Below are 22,178 nucleotides of genomic sequence, written 5' to 3' on the forward strand. Positions count from 1 at the left end.
TCCCTCATAGAATCAACCTTCTGCTCCGGATCACTAGGTATCTCAAATAAATCATGGATTACATCAATAGAACGCGCATTGTTTATCAGACCTTTTTGTGTATTCAAAGGAGGGCATTATTATTATTATTATTATTATTGTTATTATTATTGTTATTATATGGGAATATATTTCACTGGCACCTGTTGCTGTGGTCATGTGGTCTGAGCGTTAACTGTAAGCTGTAAGCAGTGTTCTTGTTTTTCTAAAATTGGAGTTTGACTATCACCTTATTTTTCCTTTGTCTTCTACAGGTTGGTGGTCGGTGGAGGTTGTATCCTTTTATACAACAATGCCTTAACGTAACGAGATGCTCAACTTGCTGAGCAAACCAATCTCCACTAATCAAATGTGGAGCTCATGCTTTGCGTTTTATGCAAGTTATGCAAACCGAGTTAACGTGAAAAGCAAGATTTTGTTTCTCAACCAGCCACCAATGTTTGCCATGCTTTGGTGTATCTTTGACTTTTGTAAGATGTTGCTTTGGAGACGGCAGGCTTCCTCAGAGGCCTTGGCCTGGACACAACACTAATGGTTCGGAGTTGCTGCCTGAGAGGATTTGATCAGGTTGTGCTGTCCTTCGATGCATGCTTTGCTTGCTTGCTCCCCTCTGTGTTTGGCCCACTTAGTTAGTCAAAGCTTGTTCTTTTGGCCCATCGAATTGTTCCCAACACCTGCCTGCAATTATTTTTCTTACTTTTGCTTATCGTGTTTTTGATTCTTATCATGTCCTGTTACCTACCACTCCAGTGTCGGTTCACATACGTCCTGCATCTGTTTAGCTCTTATACGAGTCTCAGTAGCTGTAGTAAAAGCAATTCATCTTCACTACTTCCTCGTGTCAAATTTCCAAAATTTACCAAATGAAGGCTTTTGTTCACGTTTTTCTCACCCAGGTGCTTAAAAGCCTTTAACGTTTTATAGCTCTTCCATTCTTAATCCAAGACCCTTCAAACTTGACAACCTTACATAGCATGCAGCACTCTGCGCTATCTCTTCAACCAATGCTTGAAATCCATCCGACCCAAATGTTTCCAAATGTTTGCCATTTTTAAAAACTGTCTTCTCCCATCCCCCACCTCCTCCTCTAGGAAATGGCCACCCTCGTTTCTACCTCACTTCGTGAAGAGGGTGTGAAATTCCTGTCTGGTTGTCGGCCACAACGAGTTCAACGCAGTCAGGAAGGAAGGCTGCAAGTAACTTGGCAGAGACGACAGAATGTTTCAGAAGAGGAGCAAAAGGATGAGTGGGATGAAAAGGAAGGACAGGAGGACTTTGACACAGTCATGTGGGCTGTTGGTAGGTAGAATTGAATGTGCCTGAGGAGGAAGGGTTTGAAAAAGGATGTGAAGGTTTCTATGATATAGAAAGTTGTGACTTCAAATCACCAGGGATTGTGTGAAATACAATATATAAATAAAAACACGAATTTTTTTCTATATCGTCTTAAGCTCATATAAGAAATATCACACAATCATGCATACAGATATATTGGACAACATGAGACCTGAGCTTTATTTATTTATTTTAAAGATAGGATATACAGCGTCTGACCTTTGGGAGGAACGAGGTAACTTCCTGAAGAACTCAGGGTGCTGGTAACGCCGTCTCCGCAGTCAACCAGGCAATTGAGAAATCCTCCCCCTTCCCTCCCCCGACTTTTTGAAAAGGTTTCAGAGCAAAAGCACTTATATTCTAAGAATCTCAGGAAACATACCCACCGCTAGAAAGAACGTGTAATACCAGCTGGAAACTGTACACAGAGTAGACAAACATTGAGCCGATTTTGACTGGTGCAGGAACAATCTTGCATAGTTTGGAGGCAGGAGGGGCACATTTTGATTGCCATTTGTATTGGAGAGAGCAGAAAAGAGGTTGTTTTTTTGGGGGGGTTTTTTTGTATACAACATCGAGGCTCGTGAAAGAGGTAACATTAATCACACAAAAAGTCAAACCGACACATAAAACACAAAATAAGGGGAGCGGTAGACAAGATGGGGAGAGAGGGGGAAGCACACAAACACAACATTTGAGAGCAGGGACATTGAGAGAACTGTGGGAGGGAGAGGGCTTGGGGGGGGAGGTGGGAGAGGTATAAAACATATGGACACTGCAAGGACTTCCAGGAAAGAAGTTGGAATTTCAAACAAGGTGGATCTGGGGTGAATTAGCGGGGGTAGAAAAGATCAAGGTTTTGGATGGGGAAAGATAAGAGATTGTGGTGAACAGCTGTTTTAAAGACCTGGAGGGAGGAGTGGGATTGAAGGGAGTGGGGGAGTTTGTTCCAGAGGTGGGAGAAAAGGGGAATGAAAGAGTGAAGGTGAGCAGAGAGCCTAGATTTTGGCAGTTTAACCATAAGAGGGTTGCAGGCAGATCTTGTGCGACCTGTAGGAATATTTGGGGGACAGAGCACAGAGAGAGCTGGGGGAGTAAGGCCGGAGAGGAGTCGGTAGAAGACAGAAAGACCACCAACCTGCCTGCGGTGAGTGAGTGAAAGGCCCTCGGAGTTGGAAGACAATCAAGATGATATAATGAAGAGATGGAAATGGCAGTAAACATTGACATGAGTATCTTCTTCGCTGTCTTCGCGCCCTTGTATTTATGATGTCCTTTTACTTAAGTCAGGGTATTTATTTATTTTTTCACATTTGCTATTCAATCGTCAATTTTATCATGCTGATGAAGCTTTGAAAGGCAGAAATTGTGCTGTCTGTGACTGGTGTTAACATGAACTAGTGAACATCGACCTGACCATTGCACACTGCCTCTTTGGGGTGGTGGTCCATGGTCATGTCTTGTGAAGCTCGACACCATTTTGCACGCACGTACTTTTCTTTTTGTCTTGTCTCAAGGCCGACAGCCAGTCACAAAGGACCTCCAACTGGAGAAGGCTGGTGTGCAGACAGAAGCCACGACTGGAAAGGTGCTAGTTGGATTGCATGACGAAACGAGCTGCCCGGGAGTGTACGCCATTGGGGATGTGGCAGAGGTAAGGAGAAGCAAAAGGATGTGAATGGAAGTTTAATAACATTAGGATTAAATGAATGCAAAGTGAAAATTTTAAAAGTAGGACGTGTCAGTGTAACGGCAGATTGAGAAAAATAGTTGTCCCAAGTAGTTGGTAAAGTAGATTGAGAAAACCAATCAAACTGTTTGAGGTGAGACTTTGAGTTGTGGCATTACAGTTTTGGAACAATTCGATATCTCCATACATGTTAAAGAAGTGAACACAATTGAAAGGCACAAAATTATGTTTCACGGAGGGACTAAAGTGCGCTTGCATGTGTGAGATGAAAGTGCTCCAATCTAAAAACCAAAAAGGCAATCTGTGAAAGTAAAGTGGACACGTTTCATACCCACTGTCCATTAGAGATGAGTCTGTGACCTTCCTCAAACTGAGGAGGCCTCCCAGGCACAGGCCGTGTAAAGCCTGAGGCACTTTTGATGAGCACGTTGAATGATCACAGATCATTGTTGTGTACACGTCACGGTAGGTTCTCGCAGCATGTAAATTGTAACACGTACACTCCCCAGTCCCCATGTTGTACACCCGGGGCTTGCAAGCGCTGTTGATGTATGTCTAGTGTGTTGCGTCAGATACTCCCAATTTTCCCATTAATCATGCACCTCGTTTCTCCATGGAAAATGCCTCCAGAAGTTCTTTCTGATTGATTTTTATTGTGATGTACCATACTCTGTTACAGAGCGTCGGTGCTGCTGAAGCAGCTTCTTGACAAGTGTTGTATTGGGTTGTTTGCCATTGCCTTCCCAGCAGTAGTTAGGGCAGGAATTTGGAATTTGTTCAAGGTGGTGGCGATAGCTCATCTATTTTTTGCGCAGGACAGTGTGGGATCTTTGACATTGGCAGACGGGACGCCCAGTTTAACGTCCATCTGAAGGATGACACAAACAACGAACCCAGGCTGGACAGCTTAGAGGCGAGTGTGCATACCTCTAGGCCTGGGGTTCTTAACCTGGGGTATCCATACCCCTTGGGAGTATGGGGACCAAAAGTTAGGGTTTTGGGACTCGCATGGAAACTATGGAAACTGAAAGATATGGAAACTGAAAGAAGTGATGGTAATAGTCGTGCAGACAGTTTATTCGTGGACGGACATTAAATCATCAGCTATTTCAAAAATTCTGTGATGAGATTGGGGCGGAACATTGTGTTTTACTGTACCACACAGAGGTGGTGTACCACATACTGTACCACATACAGTACGACAGGCGCGCTTTTTATTGTGAGGCAGTTGCAGGAGAAGTATATGGAGAAGAGGAAGAAGTTGTTTCTTGGGTTTGTTGATCTGGAGAAAGCATTCGATAGGGTTCCACGTGAAGTGGTGACATGGGCATTGAAGAAGTTAGGAGTGGAGGAATGGTTGATCAGAGTAGTGATGGCAATGTACAAAAGAGCGCGCACAGCTGTAAGGACGAAGGACGGGAACAGTGGTGAGTTTGAGGTGAAGGTGGGAGTGCATCAGGGGTCGGTACTAAGTCCACTACTATTTGTAGCTGTCATGGAGGTGCTGGCTCAGAACGTAAAGGAGGGTTTACCGTGGCAGTTGTTGTATGCAGATGATCTGGTGTTGATTGCAGAAAGTATGGATGGACTGAAGGAGAAGATGAACAAGTGGAAGGAATATATGGAGACAAAAGGTCTGAAGGTGAATATCAGAAAAACGAAGGTGATGGCAAGTGGTAAAGCATGTGGTGAGGTGGAAAGAACTGGGAAGTGGCCGTGTGCTATGTGCAGGAAGGGTGTCAGAGTGAATTCCATTCAATGTCCAATGTGCGCTGAGTGGGTTCATCAAAAATGGAGTGGTCTGAGAGGGTCATTAACCAGTTTGGCAGCTACATTCAAGTGTAAGGTGTGCACAGAGGGAGCTGCAGATGGAGGAAATGTTGAGTTGGATCTTGGAGATGGCGTGAAGCTGGAAGGTGTGAAAACATTTTGTTACCTAGGAGACATGCTGAAAGGAGAAGGTGGATCAGACTCGGCAACGGTTGCTCGAGTGAGATGTGCATGGAAGAAGTTTCGGGAACTGAGTGGCGTGCTGACGAGGAGGGGAGTGTCGTTGAAGCTGAAGGGAAAGGTGTATGCTGCATGTGTGAGAAGTATTATGATTTATGGGAGCGAGACATGGGTAATGAACGTAGAGCAGCAACGAAGGCTGGAAAGGGTGGAAATGCGAATGGTTCGGTGGATGTGTGGAGTATCGTTGAGAGAGAGGAAGACAAATGATGAATTGCAAAAGATGATGGGAATAGAGCCTGTGATGGATGCTGTGAAGAGAAACAGGTTGAGATGGTTTGGTCATGTGTTGAGGAAGGATGAAAGTGACTGGTTGAGAAGAGTGATGGAAATGAATGTAGAAGGAAGTGGAGGACGGGGAAGACCGAGAAAGACTTCGCTGAAGATGGTCGAAGAAGAAATGCGGGCAAGTGGGTTAACAAGGGGAGATGCAGAAAATAGGGCAAAATGGAGAACATTGTCATGGGGACCGCAAGGCTAACCCCCGCTCTTGCAGGGAAAATGGCCTTAAAATGCCTGTTGTTGTTGTTTGTACAGAGGTACGTTGGCTATCTCGTGGTCGTGTTTTCGCACGTGTAGTGGAACTTCAGGAAGAAATTCTCGAATTCCTCAGGCATCAACAATCCCCTCTTGCGAACAGTTTTGAAGATGAACATTTTATTGTTAGCCTGGGATATTTGGCTGATATTTTCGGTCACCTCAATGACTTGAACATGTCGATGCAGGGAAGGGATGTGGACATTATTCAAGCCAGGGGAAAGGTAGTGGCATTCACGAAGAAATTACCTATTTGGAGTCGCCGTGTTGAAAGCGGAAACATGGCGAACTTTCCAATCCTTGGCGATATCCTTATTGATGGAGAAGATGAAAAGGCATTGCCTGGGGAAATACTTCAAGTAGTCAAGGACCATTTGAAAGTCCTAAGTACCAATTTTGAGGGTTACTCCTCAGATATTGATGATCTTATCACGGAATCCGTTTGTTTCCAGAACCCTTTCTCGTTTGATATTTCTACGATGAGTGACAACGATTTAGTGAAGGATGATTTGATCGAGTTCCAAGAAGATCAAAGAAAGAAAGCTCATTTCGGAAAGGCTGGGCTGGATTTTAAGCAGTTTTGGTGTGAGCAGATAGCAGCTTACCCTAGCTTGGCGAAGAGGGCAATGGATGTGTTTGTTCCCTTCACAACTACTTATCTCTGTGAAACAGGTTTCTCTGCATTATTGAACCTGAAATCAAAGTGGAGAAATCGACTTGATGTGTCTGATGAATGCGAGTGGCGTTGTCACGAACTGTGCCCCGATTCCATATTCTGATTGCACGAAAACAGCAGCAACAATCTCACTAGATTAGTAAAACGGCTTGCATAAAACTTGCATGTTTTAGTTTAGTTTCATTTGTTTAGTTTCTTTGTTAACAAGCAAATAAATAAATAGGGATAAAATCCTAATGATTTTCTTTCCTGTTCTGTTCCTAATTATCCATATGTAAAACTAAGCTATTGAGATATTTTGAAGTCACACTAGAACCTAATGGGACTGGTAATCAGGCGCGGATCCCCGAACTTGGCCCATTTTCTGGGTAATAAGTTACCAATTTTCATCCAAAAAAATAGGCAATTAAAGTAAAAACACCCCTCAGAATGCACCACAGAGCACCAAGAAATCCAAAAAATTATAGGGGGACATGCCCCCAGTCCCCCCTTGCAATGCGCACCTTAGGTGCGCCTTGGTCGGTCAACAGTCTGGTGAAGGGGGTATGGGGACATCGTGGGCAATCCGTTGGGGGTCTTGACAGGGAAAAAGGTTAAGAACCCTTGCTAGTCTCGGCCATCCCGCCAGCCTCCTTTTCTATTGAAGATTGAAATAAACTATTTTTTTTAAAGAAGCACAAATGGTGGATAGTGAATGAATGAATGCATAGCGGAGAGGAATGTGGGGTGGAGGTGAGAGGCCTTTAACTTTTCTCCTTTAATTCTCTGAACTTAATTTCAGCATGAGAGTTTTGAAATCCTTGGTGATTATTATTTACTGCAGCTTTTTAATCGTTCCTCTTCCCCTCACCAGGGTCGGCCTGAGTTGACTCCAGTGGCCATAAAAGCAGGACGTTTATTGGCACAGCGCCTCTTTGCTGGATCGACAACACTGATGGACTACACAAACGTAGTTACCACAACTCGGCTGCAACACAACGACTACAATCGCTGTTTTTTTTAGTTTTTTTTTATCCTTGTACGGCCATACTTGCGCAAGTGTCGGGTCACGTGTTGAACTCTACAGAAGACCAGGGCATGGTAAGGATTTTAAGAGGGCTCTGATTGTTTCCCAAACGGGGAAAAAATATGCACTTATGAATCCACAGGTTCCTACCACTGTGTTTACTCCACTCGAGCTCGGCTCTGTGGGATTAACGGAAGAAAAGGCCGTGACCCTGCTGAGCCCTGATCTCATTGAGGTAAATGGGAAGGACTTGAAATGCTGCAATTAATTATTTCTCATTTTTGGCTCTTTATAATTTGCAGCTTTCCTCATTTCTTTATACTAGTACTGTACACCCACTCAGTACAGGGGTGGCAGGAAGGGTCATGTTATTATCCTCTCTGGGGTATATAGAATAGATTACAGTAGATCTAGGCTCGGTCCGATAGTCTGTGGGGGACGTGATAAGTATATAATGCCTCAACAATGCCGAGTTTCCTACCTTTCAGTTTAGTGTGAAACAGCAGTATCGACTGTTTAAAAAGATATGTGTTTGTGGTTTATAATATTCTTTACTTCTTGTAGATGTGCCTCACGAAAAGCTATTTATTCACGTTGATACATCGTTTGTCCAAGGAGGAAAACCCCTTGGGGATGGGGTATTAAAAAAAAAACAACCTTTAGAGGCCATTTTTCCCCGCAAGCGGGGGTTGGCCTTTTTCGGGGACCGTGGTTGTTGTTGGTTTTTGGTCCCCTTTTTTGAAGCAATGTTTTACGGCCGGATGCCCTTCCTGCCGCCAACCCTTTTTGTCGCCTTTTTACGACAAACAGGGAATTACCAGTGAACTGGTACTCAATTTGCCGACCTCGGAAGGATGACAGGCTGAGTCAACCCCCCTGGCGTTAATTCAGCGATCGACCGGGATTCGAACCCAGGATCCTAGGATCCTAAGCTGGCACCCTAGCCGCTAGCCCAACACCAGGCCCATGGGGATGGGGTATATTATTTTTAATTTGTTTTGTAATAACATTAATATGCTGTGTCATTATTGTTGTTATTACTTTTGTTATTAGAAGCGGCCTTGGAAAAACGCCACAATTAGGTACATTAACACGTATTTTCCATCTCAGGTGTGACGTCCTCCACATGTCTTGGGTGTGACGTCCTCCGGGTGTCTTGGGTGTAACGTCCTCAGTGGGTCTTGGGTGTGACGTCCTCCGCGTGTCTCAGTTGTGACGTCCCTCGTGTGTCTCGGGTGTGACGTCCTCTACATGTCTCGGTTGTGACGTCCTCATCGCGTCTCGGGTGTGACTTCCCCCGCGCGTCTCGGGCGTAAGTCCACCGCACGTCTGGGGTGTGACGTCCACCGTGCGTCTCGTGAGTAATCGCTCATGTATCTTGGGTGTGAATTGTTCGGTTGTGGTAATATATCTAAATTGCACTTCGTTGGATAGCAAAAAAATTTTGGGGGCGGTGGGGGAGAGAGGGAGGTAGAGTGTGGAAGATGGTTTCTATAAACTATAAAGAGTTGATTATTTATATATTTCCAAATATTTTGAGTGTCTTGAGGTCTTATCTTCCTTTTTGTGTGGGTGGGGAGAGTGGGATGGTTGGGGGTGAGGGAGATTAGAATCAATTCTGCCTGGAACCTGCAGGTAGTTCTGTGTCATAGTGGTTCGTCATTACCATTTCCATACACTTGTTGGTTGCTGTCTCTTTAATGGGTACAGAGAAAAATAATCACCCACGATGCTCCGATTCCCCAAAAACTAAAATGATGGTCCCAAATGCGTGATCGGCATGTCCATTCCAATGAATTAATCAATAAAACTCTTTACAAAACACCAGTATGGAAAAAAAATCAAAAAATCAAAACTTGTTTTGTCTTATTAAACGTAGCTTCCAGATCCACTACGAACGGCAAATATAGTGAGAATTTTACTAAATTGCTTTGTTTATGCCACGGCGGTAATTTCGGTCAAATATGTGGAGTGGAGAAGTAAAAACCCTCAATCGTGGTTTATTGTTCTGGGGGAATTGTGATGTTTAAAGGTTTCCTTGTCTTTTCTCATTTATTTCTTTTGAAAATATCCATTTGACCTTTTGTAAGCTGGCTCTGTGTTGGTCTATTAAGAAAGATGGATCATGGCATTGGGAACGTTTGTCTGGTTAAACAATGTGGTTTTAAGAAAAGGTTTGAGTCATGTTATTTTGTATCACAAATTTGGTGAGATTACTTCATCAACACGATTTTTGTTGTGTCGTTAGGCCTCGCTATCATCGAGGAAAACACAATCCTTTGTGTTCTCATCCAAGTGTGAACCTGTGCATTTGCGAGGGTATATGGATGACTGTCACGTTTTGAAACCTCTTTTATTGAGTCCCACCCACTTCTTTTCCAGGTGTACCATGCATATTACAAACCACTGGAGTACTCTGTTCCCAACAGGAATAGTAATCAGTGTTACATCAAGGTATATACACATCGGCCAGCCACTTTAATGAAAACCCAAAAAACTACTGTACAATGAGAATACAAGAGTTGTATTGTTAATGTTATGATGGCCCTAATAGTTCAGTGCATAATTAACTCTGCCTCCGAAGATTTTCACCCTTATCTGTTTGTTTGTGAATAGGATATCTCAAAATGTTGTGGATGGATCCAGACTAAATTTGGTGGAGAGGTTGGGTTTGTGCCAGGAACAAAATGATTTGATTTTGGTGAAGATCCGGATCCTATAATTTTAAAACTGATTCTTCACCATTGAAAGATAGGGCCAAAAATGATATATGGCACGTTATTTCAAAAAAGTTGTGGACAGATTTGGACAGAACTTAGTAGACAGGTGAGTTATGTAATGAGGATGAATTGATTCGATTTTAGTGAAGATGCGAATCCAGATCTGGATTCGAGAATTTCTTCAGTGATTCTTCACCATTGGGTGATCGTGCTAAAACCGATACTTATCATAATATCTCAAGTTGTGATGGATTCGGACAAAACTTGGACAGATTGGGTGTGTGACAAGGACAAATCGATTAGATGTTGGTTAACGTCCAGATCCAGATCTGGCTTATCAGTGGGATACAAAACGTAAACTGTTTAGCCTGGCGAAGGTATGTGCTCGACCGAGTGCCATTCTAGTTTTATAATGTTATAATCGAGATGGGTTTTTTATTTATTTTTTGTATACCAGATCGAATCTCGTGAAAGAGCTAACATTAATCACACAAAAAATCAAACAGACACATGAAACATTATAATAAGGAGAGCAGTAGACAAGATGGGGAGAGAGGGGGAAGCACACAAGCACAACATTTGAGAGCAGGGACATCGGGAGATCTGTGGGAGGGAGAGGGCTTGGGGGGAGGAGGCGTGGGAAGGGGGGCGGGGTGGGAGAAGTATAAAACACATGGACACTGGAAGGACTTTCAGGAAAGAAGTTGGTATTTCAAAAAAGGGGATCTGGGGTGAATTAGCGGGGGTAGAAAAGATCAAGGTTTTGGATGGGGGAAGATAAGAGATGGTGGTGAACAGCTGTTTTAAAGACCTGGAGGGAGGAATGGGATTGAAGAGAGTGAGGGAGTTTGTTCCAGAGGCGGGAGAAAAGACGAATGAAAGAGTGAAGGTGAGCAGAGAGTCTTGATTTTGGCAGTTTAACCGTAAGAGGGTTGCTGGCAGATCTTGTGCGACCTGTAGGAATATTTGGGGGACAGAGCACAGAGAGAGCTGGGGGAGCAAGGCCTTAGAGGAGTCGGTGGAAGACAGAAAAACCACCAACCTGCCTGTGGTGAGTGAGTGAAAGGCCCTCGGAGTTAGCTTCATCGCGGGAGATTCCAATGATTCTGAAAGCTTTGGTTTCAACAGCGTGAAGACGAGCTAGGTGTGAGGCAGGAGCACCGGCCCAGAGGGGAGAGCAGTAGGACCAGAGGGGAGTTTTCCATCCAAAATTAAGATAAACCAGGAATTTTGTGATTATGTATGCGTTCCACACAACAGGATTAAAATGATGTCATAGACCACACGGTATGGCAGCCATATTGCATTAAAGGAAAAAACTAAAAACTAACCCCATCCCTTTCCACACCCGCTTTATCTTTTTACCTCTATTGCTAACAGGTCGTGTGTGAGAGAGAGGGAAAACAAAGGATTCTAGGAATTCACTTCCTAGGCCCAAATGCTGGAGAGGTCACTCAGGGATTTGCTTTAGCTCTAAGGTAATGGCCTCATTCGACTCTCCACTTGTCCTTCACTTCCACTACATAAAAACAATGTTACCACACTCGCATTTCCTCTCTCCAACGCATAATATTCACTCAGGATATTTTTAATGGGTTTAAACTAGAGGGTTCGTATATGTTTCGTTGACTGTAGTTTGTTTTTTTTGGCTGTTCTTTCTAATTGTTTGTGCATGCCTGTGTGCTTTCAGATGTGGTGCATCATACTCTGACCTCAAGTCGACATGTGGGATTCACCCTACATGTGCAGAGGAGCTGATAAAGCTTCAGATCACGAAGCGTTCTGGAAAAGATCCCACGGTTACCGGCTGCTGAGGCTAAACATTACTCTTTGCCTCGAGCACCAAGTCGCATCCACGTGGAATTCACTTTCTACCGCAAGTCAGAATTGCACTCTAATTTGGCAATAGAGATGTGACAAAAAGATGCCGAATCAAGGAGGATGATCAAACTATCGTTATGAGTGATTGGCAAAGTCTTAATGATGATATTTCCCCAAAACCCACAGGTAGGGATATATCTGATGCGTTTTCTTTGCCGTTTATTGGAACTGGAACTTTAATGCCTGCAAACACCATCACCGCAAGTGTGGTGCAGGGTGCTTAATTTGGCCATCATAGTCAGCCGAGCAATAATGATGGCAGCAATCAAACTTTGGAACTTGCAACAAGAAATTGAATATCTTTCACCCAAATTACCCATTTTTATCTTCATCTGAATGAATCTGTAAAGCAATGAGAGAGGTTTTATTTATTGAGAAAGCATTTCTATTTCTGTGTAAATGTTGCAAAAATTATTTGGATTAAAGAATTTTTGGTTACAGGAATTTTTGAAATGTCTTTTTTGTTTGTTTGTTTTTGTATACAAGATCGAGGCTCGTGTAAGAGCTAACATTGATCACAAAAAGACAAACTGACACATAAAACAAATGTTAAAGGGAGCGGGAGACAAGATGGGGAGAGAGAGGGAAGCACACAAGTACAACAGAAGAGAACAGGGACATCGGGAGATCTGTGGGAGGGAGAGGGCTTTGGGGGAGGAGGCATGGGGATGGGGGTTTGGGAGAGGTAAGAAACACATGGACACTGCTCGGACTTCCAGGAAAGAAGTCGGTATTTCAAAAAAGTGGATCTGGGGTGAACTAACGGGGGTAGAAAAGATCAAGGTTTTGGATGGGGGAAGAAAAGAGATGGTGGTGAACAGCTGTTTTAAAGACCTGGAGGGAGGAGTGGGGTTGAAGAGAGTGAGAGGGTTTGTTCCAGAGGTGGGAGAAAAGAGGAATGAAAGAGTGAAGGTGAATAGAGAGTCTTGATTTTGGCAGTTTAACCATAAGAGGGTTGCTGGCAGATCTTGTGCAACCTGTAGGAATATTTGGGGGACAGAGCACAGACAGAGCTGGGGGAGCAAGGCCAGAGAGGAGTCGGTAGAAGACAGAAAGACCACCAACCTGCCTGCGGTGAGTGAGTGAAAGGCCCTCGGAGTTAGCTTCATCGCGGGAGATTCCAATGATTCTGAAAGCTTTGGCTTCAACAGCGTGAAGACGAGCTAGGTGTGAGGCAGGAGCACCAGCCCAGAGGGGAGAACAGTATTCCATCGTGCTGCGGATGAAAGCCTTGTATGTGGTGAGGAGCTCAGGTGTGCCAAGGAAGGACTTCGCACGACGGAGGATGCCCAGTCGGCGACTGGCTTTGGAGGCCAGCTTGGAAATGTGGTTTTCCCAGGAAAGATCATGGCAGATAGTGAGACCCAAAACCTTGAGTGACAGAACTTCTTGGAGAGGATTGTTGAGAAAGTAGATGGGAGGGTTGTCCAGTCGGTCTTTTCGGAGAGACATAGTGTTAGATACTGCAAAACCCTTTGGTATTACGCATGATGTATTAGGTAACCCTGTTTCCGTTTCCAGGTAGGCGGAGTCAGTTGCTCGATGATGGCCTGCAGCCTAAGGCTTGCGTGTTTCGTCACCGTGTAGTTTGAATAAACTCATATGTTCATTTCTGCCTGTTCTGTTCATTCCTTTGAGTGGCGTGCTGATAAGGAGGGGAGTGTCGTTGAAGCTGAAGGGAAAGGTGTATGCTGCATGTGTGAGAAGTGTTATGATTTATGGGAGCGAGACATGGGTAATGAACGTAGAGCAGCAACGAAGGCTGGAAAGGGTGGAAATGCGAATGGTTCGATGGATGTGTGGAGTATCATTGAGAGAGAGGAAGACAAATGATGAATTGCGAAAAATGATGGGAATAGAGCCTGTGATTGATGTTGTGAAGAGGAACAGGTTGAGATGGTTTGGTCATGTGTTGAGGAAGGATGAAAGTGACTGGTTGAGAAGAGTGATGGAAATGAATGTAGAAGGAAGTAGAGGACGGGGAAGACCGAGAAAGACTTGGCTAAAGATGGTGGAAGAAGAAATGTGGGCAAGGGGGTTAACAAGGAGAGATGCAGAAAATAGGGCAAGATGGAGAAGATTGTCATGGGGACCGCAAGGCTAACCCCCGCTCCAGCAGGGAAAATGGCCTTAAAATGCATGTTGTTGTTTGTTGTTGTTGTTCATTTCTGCCTTCTTGAACTTTTAACACATACATAGTAAGGTGGGTACAGAGAGAAATGGGTTCGGGACACAAGATTTTGATGCAAACAGAGTTGGATAGTATTGGAATGCCTCAAAAGGCCGACCGAATGCCTCAAAATGAAAATCCGAATGCCTCAAGCTGACATGCAAATACATTGCATAGTATAATAGTCAGGTTCACTATGTTTTTTCGTTCCAAATTTTTGGAGATTAGGAAAACTACATTTTTGGAATATTCAGAGCATGAGGAATCCAAAAATTAATGTTGGCATTTGCGAATAAATTTTGCTGAAAATGACACTCAGGACAGTGATGAAGATCTGTAAAAGCATATTCCTGAACGGTATAGACCTAGTAGGTCCTGTGTATAGGACTTATAGTTCAATCTGATACTAACAAGGCTGCTTTCTTGCTTTATAAACCCATACCTATAACTTCAAAGGACTTGCAATATCATGTATTATATAATACAGTTATATCACAAATATAAAGACAATGGTTTTCAATTACCTTTGTTTGTTGCTTTTCTATAATCCTGTGCACTATTTTGAGGCCTTTATTGGATTCCTTGACCCAGAAAACATAGGATGAGCATATTTAATTAAGTTTTTAGGTTGGCTAGAAGCCAAGACCGCAAAATATGTATTTTATGACGGCCATTTTGAAAATCCAAAATGGCGGCCATGCAGGTGTCTGTGCAAATGCCAACATTGATTTTCGGATTCTCCATGCTCTGATGATTCCAAAAATGTATAGGTTTGCTAATCTCCCAAAATTTTGAACGAAATTATATTTGTTAACATAGTGAACCTGACTATATTGTCGCATACTCGGGTCGCAACCTCCTTAAGGTTGTAGTCGAATGACCACGCAGAAAAGACTAACCACATCCCGAGTCATTGAGCCAGCTACTGCACCAATTCCAAACGGTAATAACCAAAATGCATCGCACACTCAAATTCTGAAAGCAGAGCAGCAATTACAGTAATTGAGCATGTTGAGATTTTATCACATGTCATGATTGACTTGGTGGTATAGTGAGTCACAGAGGCAGCTGCAACTCTTAACTTCCAATGTTGGTTTAGTTGTGTAGGGTTGACGTAATGGTACAGTTCGAGGCAGTAGGAGCACATTCCTAACGAAGGTTTTGTGGACATCTCTGGTCTGGTGATCATCAAAATTAAAGTGGACATCTCTCTGGCCATTCTCAGAGAGCCTCCTCTGCGTTGACGAGTCTGGCATTTCACTCAGGCCGACTGGCACGGTCTACAAGCAGCCATCAATCATCTGGACTGGTCTCCCATCTCTACTGCCTTTGACATCAACTCTTCCTGGGAATTCTTCCAAAGTAAACTGCTCTCTCTCTCATGCACAGATTTATCCCATCTCGTCTTCAGTTGTCATACCCTTCCTCCATGGTACACTGAAGCTTGTGGTGAGGTAGTTGCCATGAAACAACTTGCCTTCACCTCATGGAAGGCTAATCCAACTGAAGGCAATCTCAGTTCCTTTCACAAAGTTCGGAACACGTGTGTGTCTACGCTCAGGAGAGCCAGGAAACAATATCTCTCTACTCTCAAGACTGAACTCTCAAACCTGTCTCCCTCCTTGAAATGCTGGTGGTGTCTGGTCAAATCTGTTTCTGGTGTTTGTTTCCCTTCCATCCCCTCCCTTACCTCAAATGGCTACACAGCTGACACAGCACGTGAAAAAGCCGAATGCCTCAACTCTGTGTTTTCCTCAAAATATTGTGTCCCAAACCCATCTCTCTCTGTTCCCACCTTACCCAGTCATACCCAGCTGCTCCTGGACTCTGTGTCCTCCTCTCCTGACAAGGTGGATCAGTTTCTGTCAAACCTCGACTCTGATTCTGCAACTGGACCAGACGCAATCAGCCCACGGGTCCTAAAATCCTGCTCTGCCACTCTGTCTCACCCTCTGTCTGTTCTCTTCACCCTCTCTTTAGCTCAAGGTCATATGCCATCTGCTTGGAAACCAGCCAACATTACCGCTTTACACAAAAAAGGTGCAACAACAGATCCTTGCAACTACAGACCAATCAGCCTGCTCGCAATAATCAGCAAGGTCATGGAATCCGTCATCGCTTCTGACATGAAATCCTTCCTCTTCACCAATGGCTTGATCTCTGATCATCAATTTGGATTCAGACCAGGTCATTCTACTCTGGACATGCTTCTTCTGCTGTCTCAACAATGGATGGAGGTCCTCTATGCCAAACAGGAAATCAGAGCTATCTCCCTTGACATATCACGTGCCTTCGATACGATCTGGCACCCCACCCTGCTCACAAAACTCTCCTCTTATGGTATCCATTGAAACCTCCACGCATGGCTTGCGGACTTCCTCACCGGTCGCAGTCAACGTGTAGCACTGAATAGAATTCTCTCATCTCCCCTTCCTGTTCAGGCTGGAGTTCCTCAAGGCAGTATTCTGGGCCCTGTGCTTTTCTGGTCTTCATCAATGGTCTCTCCGACTCTCTGGAAAATCCTCTCTATCTCTTTGCTGATGACTACACTCTCTGCCGCTCCATACCTCAACCCTCAGATCGGCAGGCAGCAGCCTCTTCACTCTCTGCAGACCTGGACAAAATCACAAACTGGTCAAACAAGTGGAACATGTCTTTCAATCCTGACAAATCTCACATTCTTACTTTGTCTCTCCAAAAAGACAACCCTCCCATCTACTTTCTGAACAATCCTCTTGAAGAAGTTCTGTCACTCAAGCTTTTGGGTCTCGCTATCTGCCATGATCTTTCCTGGGAAAACCACATTTCCAACCTGGCCTCCAAAGCCAGTCGCCGACTGGGCATCCTCCGTCGTGTGAAGTCCTTTCTGGCCACTTCTGAGCTCCTCACCACATACAAAGCTTTCATCCGCAGCTCAATGGAATACTGTTCTCTCCTCTGGGTTGGTGCTCCTGTCTCACACCTAGCTCGACTTCACGCAGTTGAAACCAAAGCATTCAGAATCATTGGAATCTCCGTGATGAAGCTGATTCTGAGGGCCTTTCTCTCTGTCACCGCTGGCAGGTAGGTGGTCTTTCTGGCCTCTACCGACTTCTGTCCGGCCTTGCTCCCCCTGCTCTGTCTGTGCTCTGTCCCCCAAATATTCCTGCAGGACACACATGATCTGCCAGCAACCCTCTTCTGGTGAAACTGCCAAAATCAAGACTCTCTGCTCACCTTCACTCTTGTCATTCCTCTTTTCTCCCGCCTCTGGAACAAACTCCCACTCTCTCTTCAATCCCACTCCTCCCTCCAGGTCTTTAAAACAGCTGTTCACCACCATCTCTTGTCTTCCCCCATCCAAAACCTTGATCTTTTTTACCCCCGTTAAAACACCCCAAATCCGCCTCTTTCAATCCCAAACTTCTTTCCCGAAATTCCCAGTCGTGAAATTCATAGTCGTGTTCATTTGCTTTATTGTGTTCCCCTCCCACCTCCCCAGCCCTCCCCCCTCCACAGATCTATGTCCTTGTTCTCAACTGTTGTTGTGCTTGTCTGTTTCCTCTCTCCCCCCGTCTTGTCTCCCGCTCCCTTCATTGTATGTTTTATGTGTCTGTGCATGTTGTCATGTTCAATGTGTTAGCTCTTCGACGAGCCTCGATTCTATATACCCCCCAAAAAAGAAGGCAATTGTGAACCAGTTGACAAATTTGCAAGATTTGACTTCGACGACTCGAAGACAATGTTGCAAGATTAGTGCAGTGGTGCTTTTAAAAAGTGCTTTGCTTAGACTTTGTGGAAAATATCGGTTTCGGTCGTTGATGTCAGTATTTGATAGGGTGAAGCACGCGGTGCTACGCGCGCGACTTGCTACCAAGGAGGAAGCGGACAACGCGGTAAGTTTAATGTTCTTTATTCAAAGAGGTCACTGTAGCACTGGCGCGCTCCGGGCTGCGCGCCCGGTGTATATCCTGAGGCCACGCCTACCCCTCGGGCGTGGCCGCCGCCCACTTGGTGCGCGGAATGATGTCACCACGCCAGTGGGCTTTCGTGTCCGCCACACGCGCCCCCCCAGAATTCCCGCGCACCTGGAGGGCCAGTTTGCGGGGCAAACGGATGACCCGGCCGAAGCGCCCTCTGGCGACCGGCGGCGTCCGGGGTGCAGGGATGCCAGGTGGGATGCCCCCGGCTGTACCCGGGATGGGTGCCGGACCGGGGGGCGGCGTGCCTGCGGTGCTGGGCGGTGCCGGGGGTCCGCCCGCAGGGGGGCGGCCCCGACGCGGGGGCCGAGCCACCGGCGGTGGGTGGTCCACGTCGAGGTGGGCCGGCTTGAGGCGGTCTATGGAGACCCGGTCAGGAGTGCCGCCGATGTCCAGGGTGAAATGTTTCACCCCGGTCTCCAGCACGTGGAAAGGCCCGTCGTAAGGGGGCCGCAGTGGTGTCCGGTGGGCGTCGTGCCGGACAAAGACGTACTCCGTGGTGCGAAGCTCCGGGGCGACGTGTGTAGGAGGGTGCCCGTGGTGCGCTGTCGGCACCGGGGCGAACCTCCGGGCGGTCTCCTGCAGCGCAGCGCAGAACGACCAAGGTGCCGTGGGGTCGGGGAGGAACTCGCCCGGCACCCGCAGCGGTTGTCCAAAGACCAACTCCGCCGCGGATGCGCGCAGGTCCTCCTTGGGTGCCGTCCGGAGGCCCAGCAGGACCCAGGGGAGCCTGTCGACCCAGCCGCCGTCGCGGAGGGTGGCCCGGAGCGCGGCCTTCAACGAGCGTTGGAATCGCTCGCACAGGCCGTTGGCCTGGGGGTGGTAGGCCGTGGTTCGGTGCAGCTGGACCCCGAGCCCCCGCGCGACCACGGCCCAGAGCTCCGAGGTGAACTGGGGGCCGCGGTCGGACGAGATGTCCGAGGGGGCGCCGAACCGGGCGACCCAGGTGGCGATGAACGCCTGCGCGACGTCTGCCGCCGTCGTCGCCGCCAAAGGCATGGCCTCCGGCCACCGGGTGGTGCGGTCCACCATGGTGAGGACATGTGTGAAACCCCGCGAGGGGGGCAGAGGTCCCACCAGGTCCACGTGAACGTGGTTGAACCGACGTTCCGGCACCGTAAACGGGGCCAAGGGGGCCTGGGTGTGTCGGTGCACTTTTGCGCGCTGGCACGCGAGGCACGTCCTGGTCCAGCCGCGGACGGCCTTCCGGAGGCCATGCCAGACAAACTTGTCGGCGACCAACCGCTGGGAGGCCCTCGTGCCCAGGTGGGACAGGCCGTGGATGGCGTCAAAAACCTGGCGCTGCAAGCCTGCGGGCACGATGGGGCGAGGCCACCCGAGGGAGACATCGCAAACGAGGGCCGTGCCCGTGCCGTCGAAGGGCACCTCGGTGACGCGGAGGCCCATGACGGCGGTCCGCAGGGCCTGGACCCCGGGGTCGGTGGCCTGGTCCGCTGCCATCCGGGCATAGTCGATGCCAAGGTGGACTGCGTGGGCGACGGCCCGGGAAAGGCAATCGGCCACCGGGTTGTCCTTTCCCGCGACGTGCCGGATGTCCGTCGTGTACTCGGACACGGCCACGAGGTGACGCTGTTGCCGGGCCAACCACGGCTCGGCGACCTTGCCCATCGCGAAAACCGGTGGCTTGTGGTCGACGAAGGCCGTGAACGCACGGCCCTCAAGCAGATGGCGGAAGTGCCTGACCGCCAGGTGAAGCCCAAGCAACTCGCGGTCGAAGGTGCTGTAACGGCGTTCGGGAGGGCGAAGCTGCCGGCTGAAGAACGCCAGCAGTTGCCAAGCTCCATGCACCCATTGCTCGTACACCGCTCCCACCGCGTAGTCCGAGGCGTCGGAGGTGAGGGCGATCGGTGCATCGAGCGCCGGGTGCGCGAGCATGGTGGCGTTGGCCAAGGCGAGCTTCGCGCCCGAGAACGCCGCGTCCATCTGCTCGGTCCAGGTAACGTCACCTTTGCCCGGCTTCCCTCGAAGGGCCTCGTGTAAGGGGCGCAGGAGCTGGGCGATGCGGGACAGGAACCGATGGTAAAAGTTTACCATGCCCAGGAACTCCTGGAGCCCCTTGATCGTGCGGGGGCGCGGAAACCCCTTCACCGCCTCCACCTTGGCCGGTAGGGGGACGGCCCCGTGCCTGGTGACGCGGTGCCCCAAAAAGTCGATTTCAGCGACACCGAACCGGCACTTGGCGGGGTTCACGATCAGGCCGTGCTGGCCCAGACGTTCGAAGAGCGTGCGGAGATGGTGAAGGTGCTCTTCGCGGGACGCGCTGGCGACGAGGATGTCGTCCAGGTATACGTACAAAAAATCCAAGCCGCGCAAGACGCTGTCCATGAGGCGCTGGAACGCCTGAGCCACATTTTTCAAACCGAAGGGCATCCGAAGAAATTCGAAAAGCCCGAATGGCGTGATGACAGCCGTCTTCGGGATGTCCTCCAGCCTGACAGGGACCTGATGGTAGCCGCGTACGAGGTCCACCTTTGAAAAGAAGGACATATTCGCTAAGCGGGCGGAAAAGTCCTGAATGTGGGGGACGGGGTAGCGGTCGGGGGTGGTGGCGTCGTTGAGGCGCCGGTAGTCCCCGCACGGTCGCCATCCCACGCCGGGCTTAGGCACGATGTGGAGCAGGGACGCCCACGCGCTCTCGGAGCGCCGCACGATGCCGAGCCGCTCCAGCATAGCGAACTCCGCTTTAGCTACGGCGAGCTTCATCGGTTCGAGGCGGCGTGCCCGGGCGTAGACCGGTGGCCCGGCGGTGGGGATGTGGTGTTTCACCCCGTGCTTGACGGTCCCCGCCGAGAAGGTCGGCCGCGCGAGGGCTGGAAAACCCGCGAGGAGGCGGGCGAATTCGTCAGCTGCCGGAAGCGTACAGATGAACCTGGCCGGAACGGAACCGCTCAGCAAGCCGCTCGGCGAGCCGCTCGATGAGCCGCTCTGTGAGCTGCTCAACGAGCCGGGCAGCGCACACGCGAGCGAGCTGAACGTCTCAGCCTGGACAAGCCTTCTGCGCTTTACATCGACCAGTAATCCATTCGCACATAAGAAGTCCGCGCCGAGCAGTGCCTTGGGCACGTCGGCCGTAACGAACGACCAACGGAAAACCTGCCCTCCGAACCGCAGGGAGAGGCAGCGTTTTCCGTTCGTGCGTATAGACGTACCATTGGCCGCAAGCAGCGCGGGACCTCGGCCCGTGGTGTGCTTGTCGGACGTACCGGCAGGAACGACACTCACCTGCGCTCCCGTATCGCACAGGTAATGGCGCCCGGACAAGGTGTCCGTTATGTACAGAAGGCTGTTGGAATTGCCGACGCTCACCGTTGCCACCGAGCGCCGGCTTGCCCGTTTCCCGACCTGCCGAATGAGCACGGCGGGCGACACTGCCGAGCCTCGTGGCCGATCTTGGCGTGGAAGAAACACCAGGCGGGCAGCTGCGGCGTCGGAGGCCGCGGTTTTCTTCGCGGCGGCGGTGGTGGTCGGGGCGTGGCGGTGGACACGAGGTGCGGTGCATCAGGGAAAGCCTCGGGAGCCTCGGGAGCGGCAACCGCGCCAAGACTCGCCTGCGTGTCCAAAGCCGCGTAGTATTTGTTGGCCTCGGCAGCGAGCGCACGGGGTTCCGTTAACGCGGAACCAGCCAAAGCGAGGCGGACTCGTGCTGGCAGCTGGCGTCGAAATAACGCCCGGAATAGAGCGTTCGGGGTTTCGTCGCCCATGAGCGCCAGCATATGGTCCATACGGACCGACGGTCGCGTGTCCCCGATCTCGGGAGGTCCAAGAGGCGATCGGCCCGTGCGTCCACCGTAAGGCCGAACGTGGCGAGGAGGAGATGCTTGACCGCCTCGTACTTGCCGTCGGCAGGTGGATCCCTTAGGACCGATACGACGCGGGTGGCCGTGCCGGGCCCGAGGGCGGCGACCACGTTGCAGTACATGATCTCGTCCACCGTGATGCCTCGAAGTCGGAACTGGGCTTCCGCCTGCAGGAACCAAACTTCGGCTTGTGACTCCCAGAATTCGGGGAGCTTGATGGAGACCGCGTTGGTAGCCATTGTTGCGGCGGTTTCGGGTAGTTAGCGACGGCTGACTCGAATGTCGGAGGTTACCAATGAAGCACGCGGTGCTACGCGCGCGACTTGCTACCAAGGAG

The 22,178-nt window shown here is 48.7% G+C and overlaps 1 protein-coding gene across 1 annotated transcript in view; it reads left to right on the forward strand.

Moving 5' to 3' along the window:
- Positions 1–12,338, forward strand: part of TXNRD2 (thioredoxin reductase 2) — a 45,918-nt gene extending 33,580 nt beyond the window's left edge. Inside the window, exons 9-17 of the mRNA XM_068113457.2 lie at positions 294–313; positions 515–606; positions 1,131–1,338; positions 2,892–3,028; positions 7,141–7,236; positions 7,436–7,528; positions 9,676–9,747; positions 11,394–11,491; positions 11,704–12,338. Coding sequence (XP_067969558.2) covers positions 294–313; positions 515–606; positions 1,131–1,338; positions 2,892–3,028; positions 7,141–7,236; positions 7,436–7,528; positions 9,676–9,747; positions 11,394–11,491; positions 11,704–11,827 — 940 coding nt within the window. The 3' untranslated portion in view covers positions 11,828–12,338. The remainder of the gene's footprint in view (positions 1–293; positions 314–514; positions 607–1,130; positions 1,339–2,891; positions 3,029–7,140; positions 7,237–7,435; positions 7,529–9,675; positions 9,748–11,393; positions 11,492–11,703) is intronic.
- Positions 12,339–22,178: the final 9,840 nt, after the last annotated feature.

Source organism: Myxine glutinosa, chromosome 4, assembly GCF_964187855.1.
Source record: "Myxine glutinosa chromosome 4, kmMyxGlut1.1, whole genome shotgun sequence".
Lineage (NCBI taxonomy): Eukaryota > Metazoa > Chordata > Myxini > Myxiniformes > Myxinidae > Myxine > Myxine glutinosa.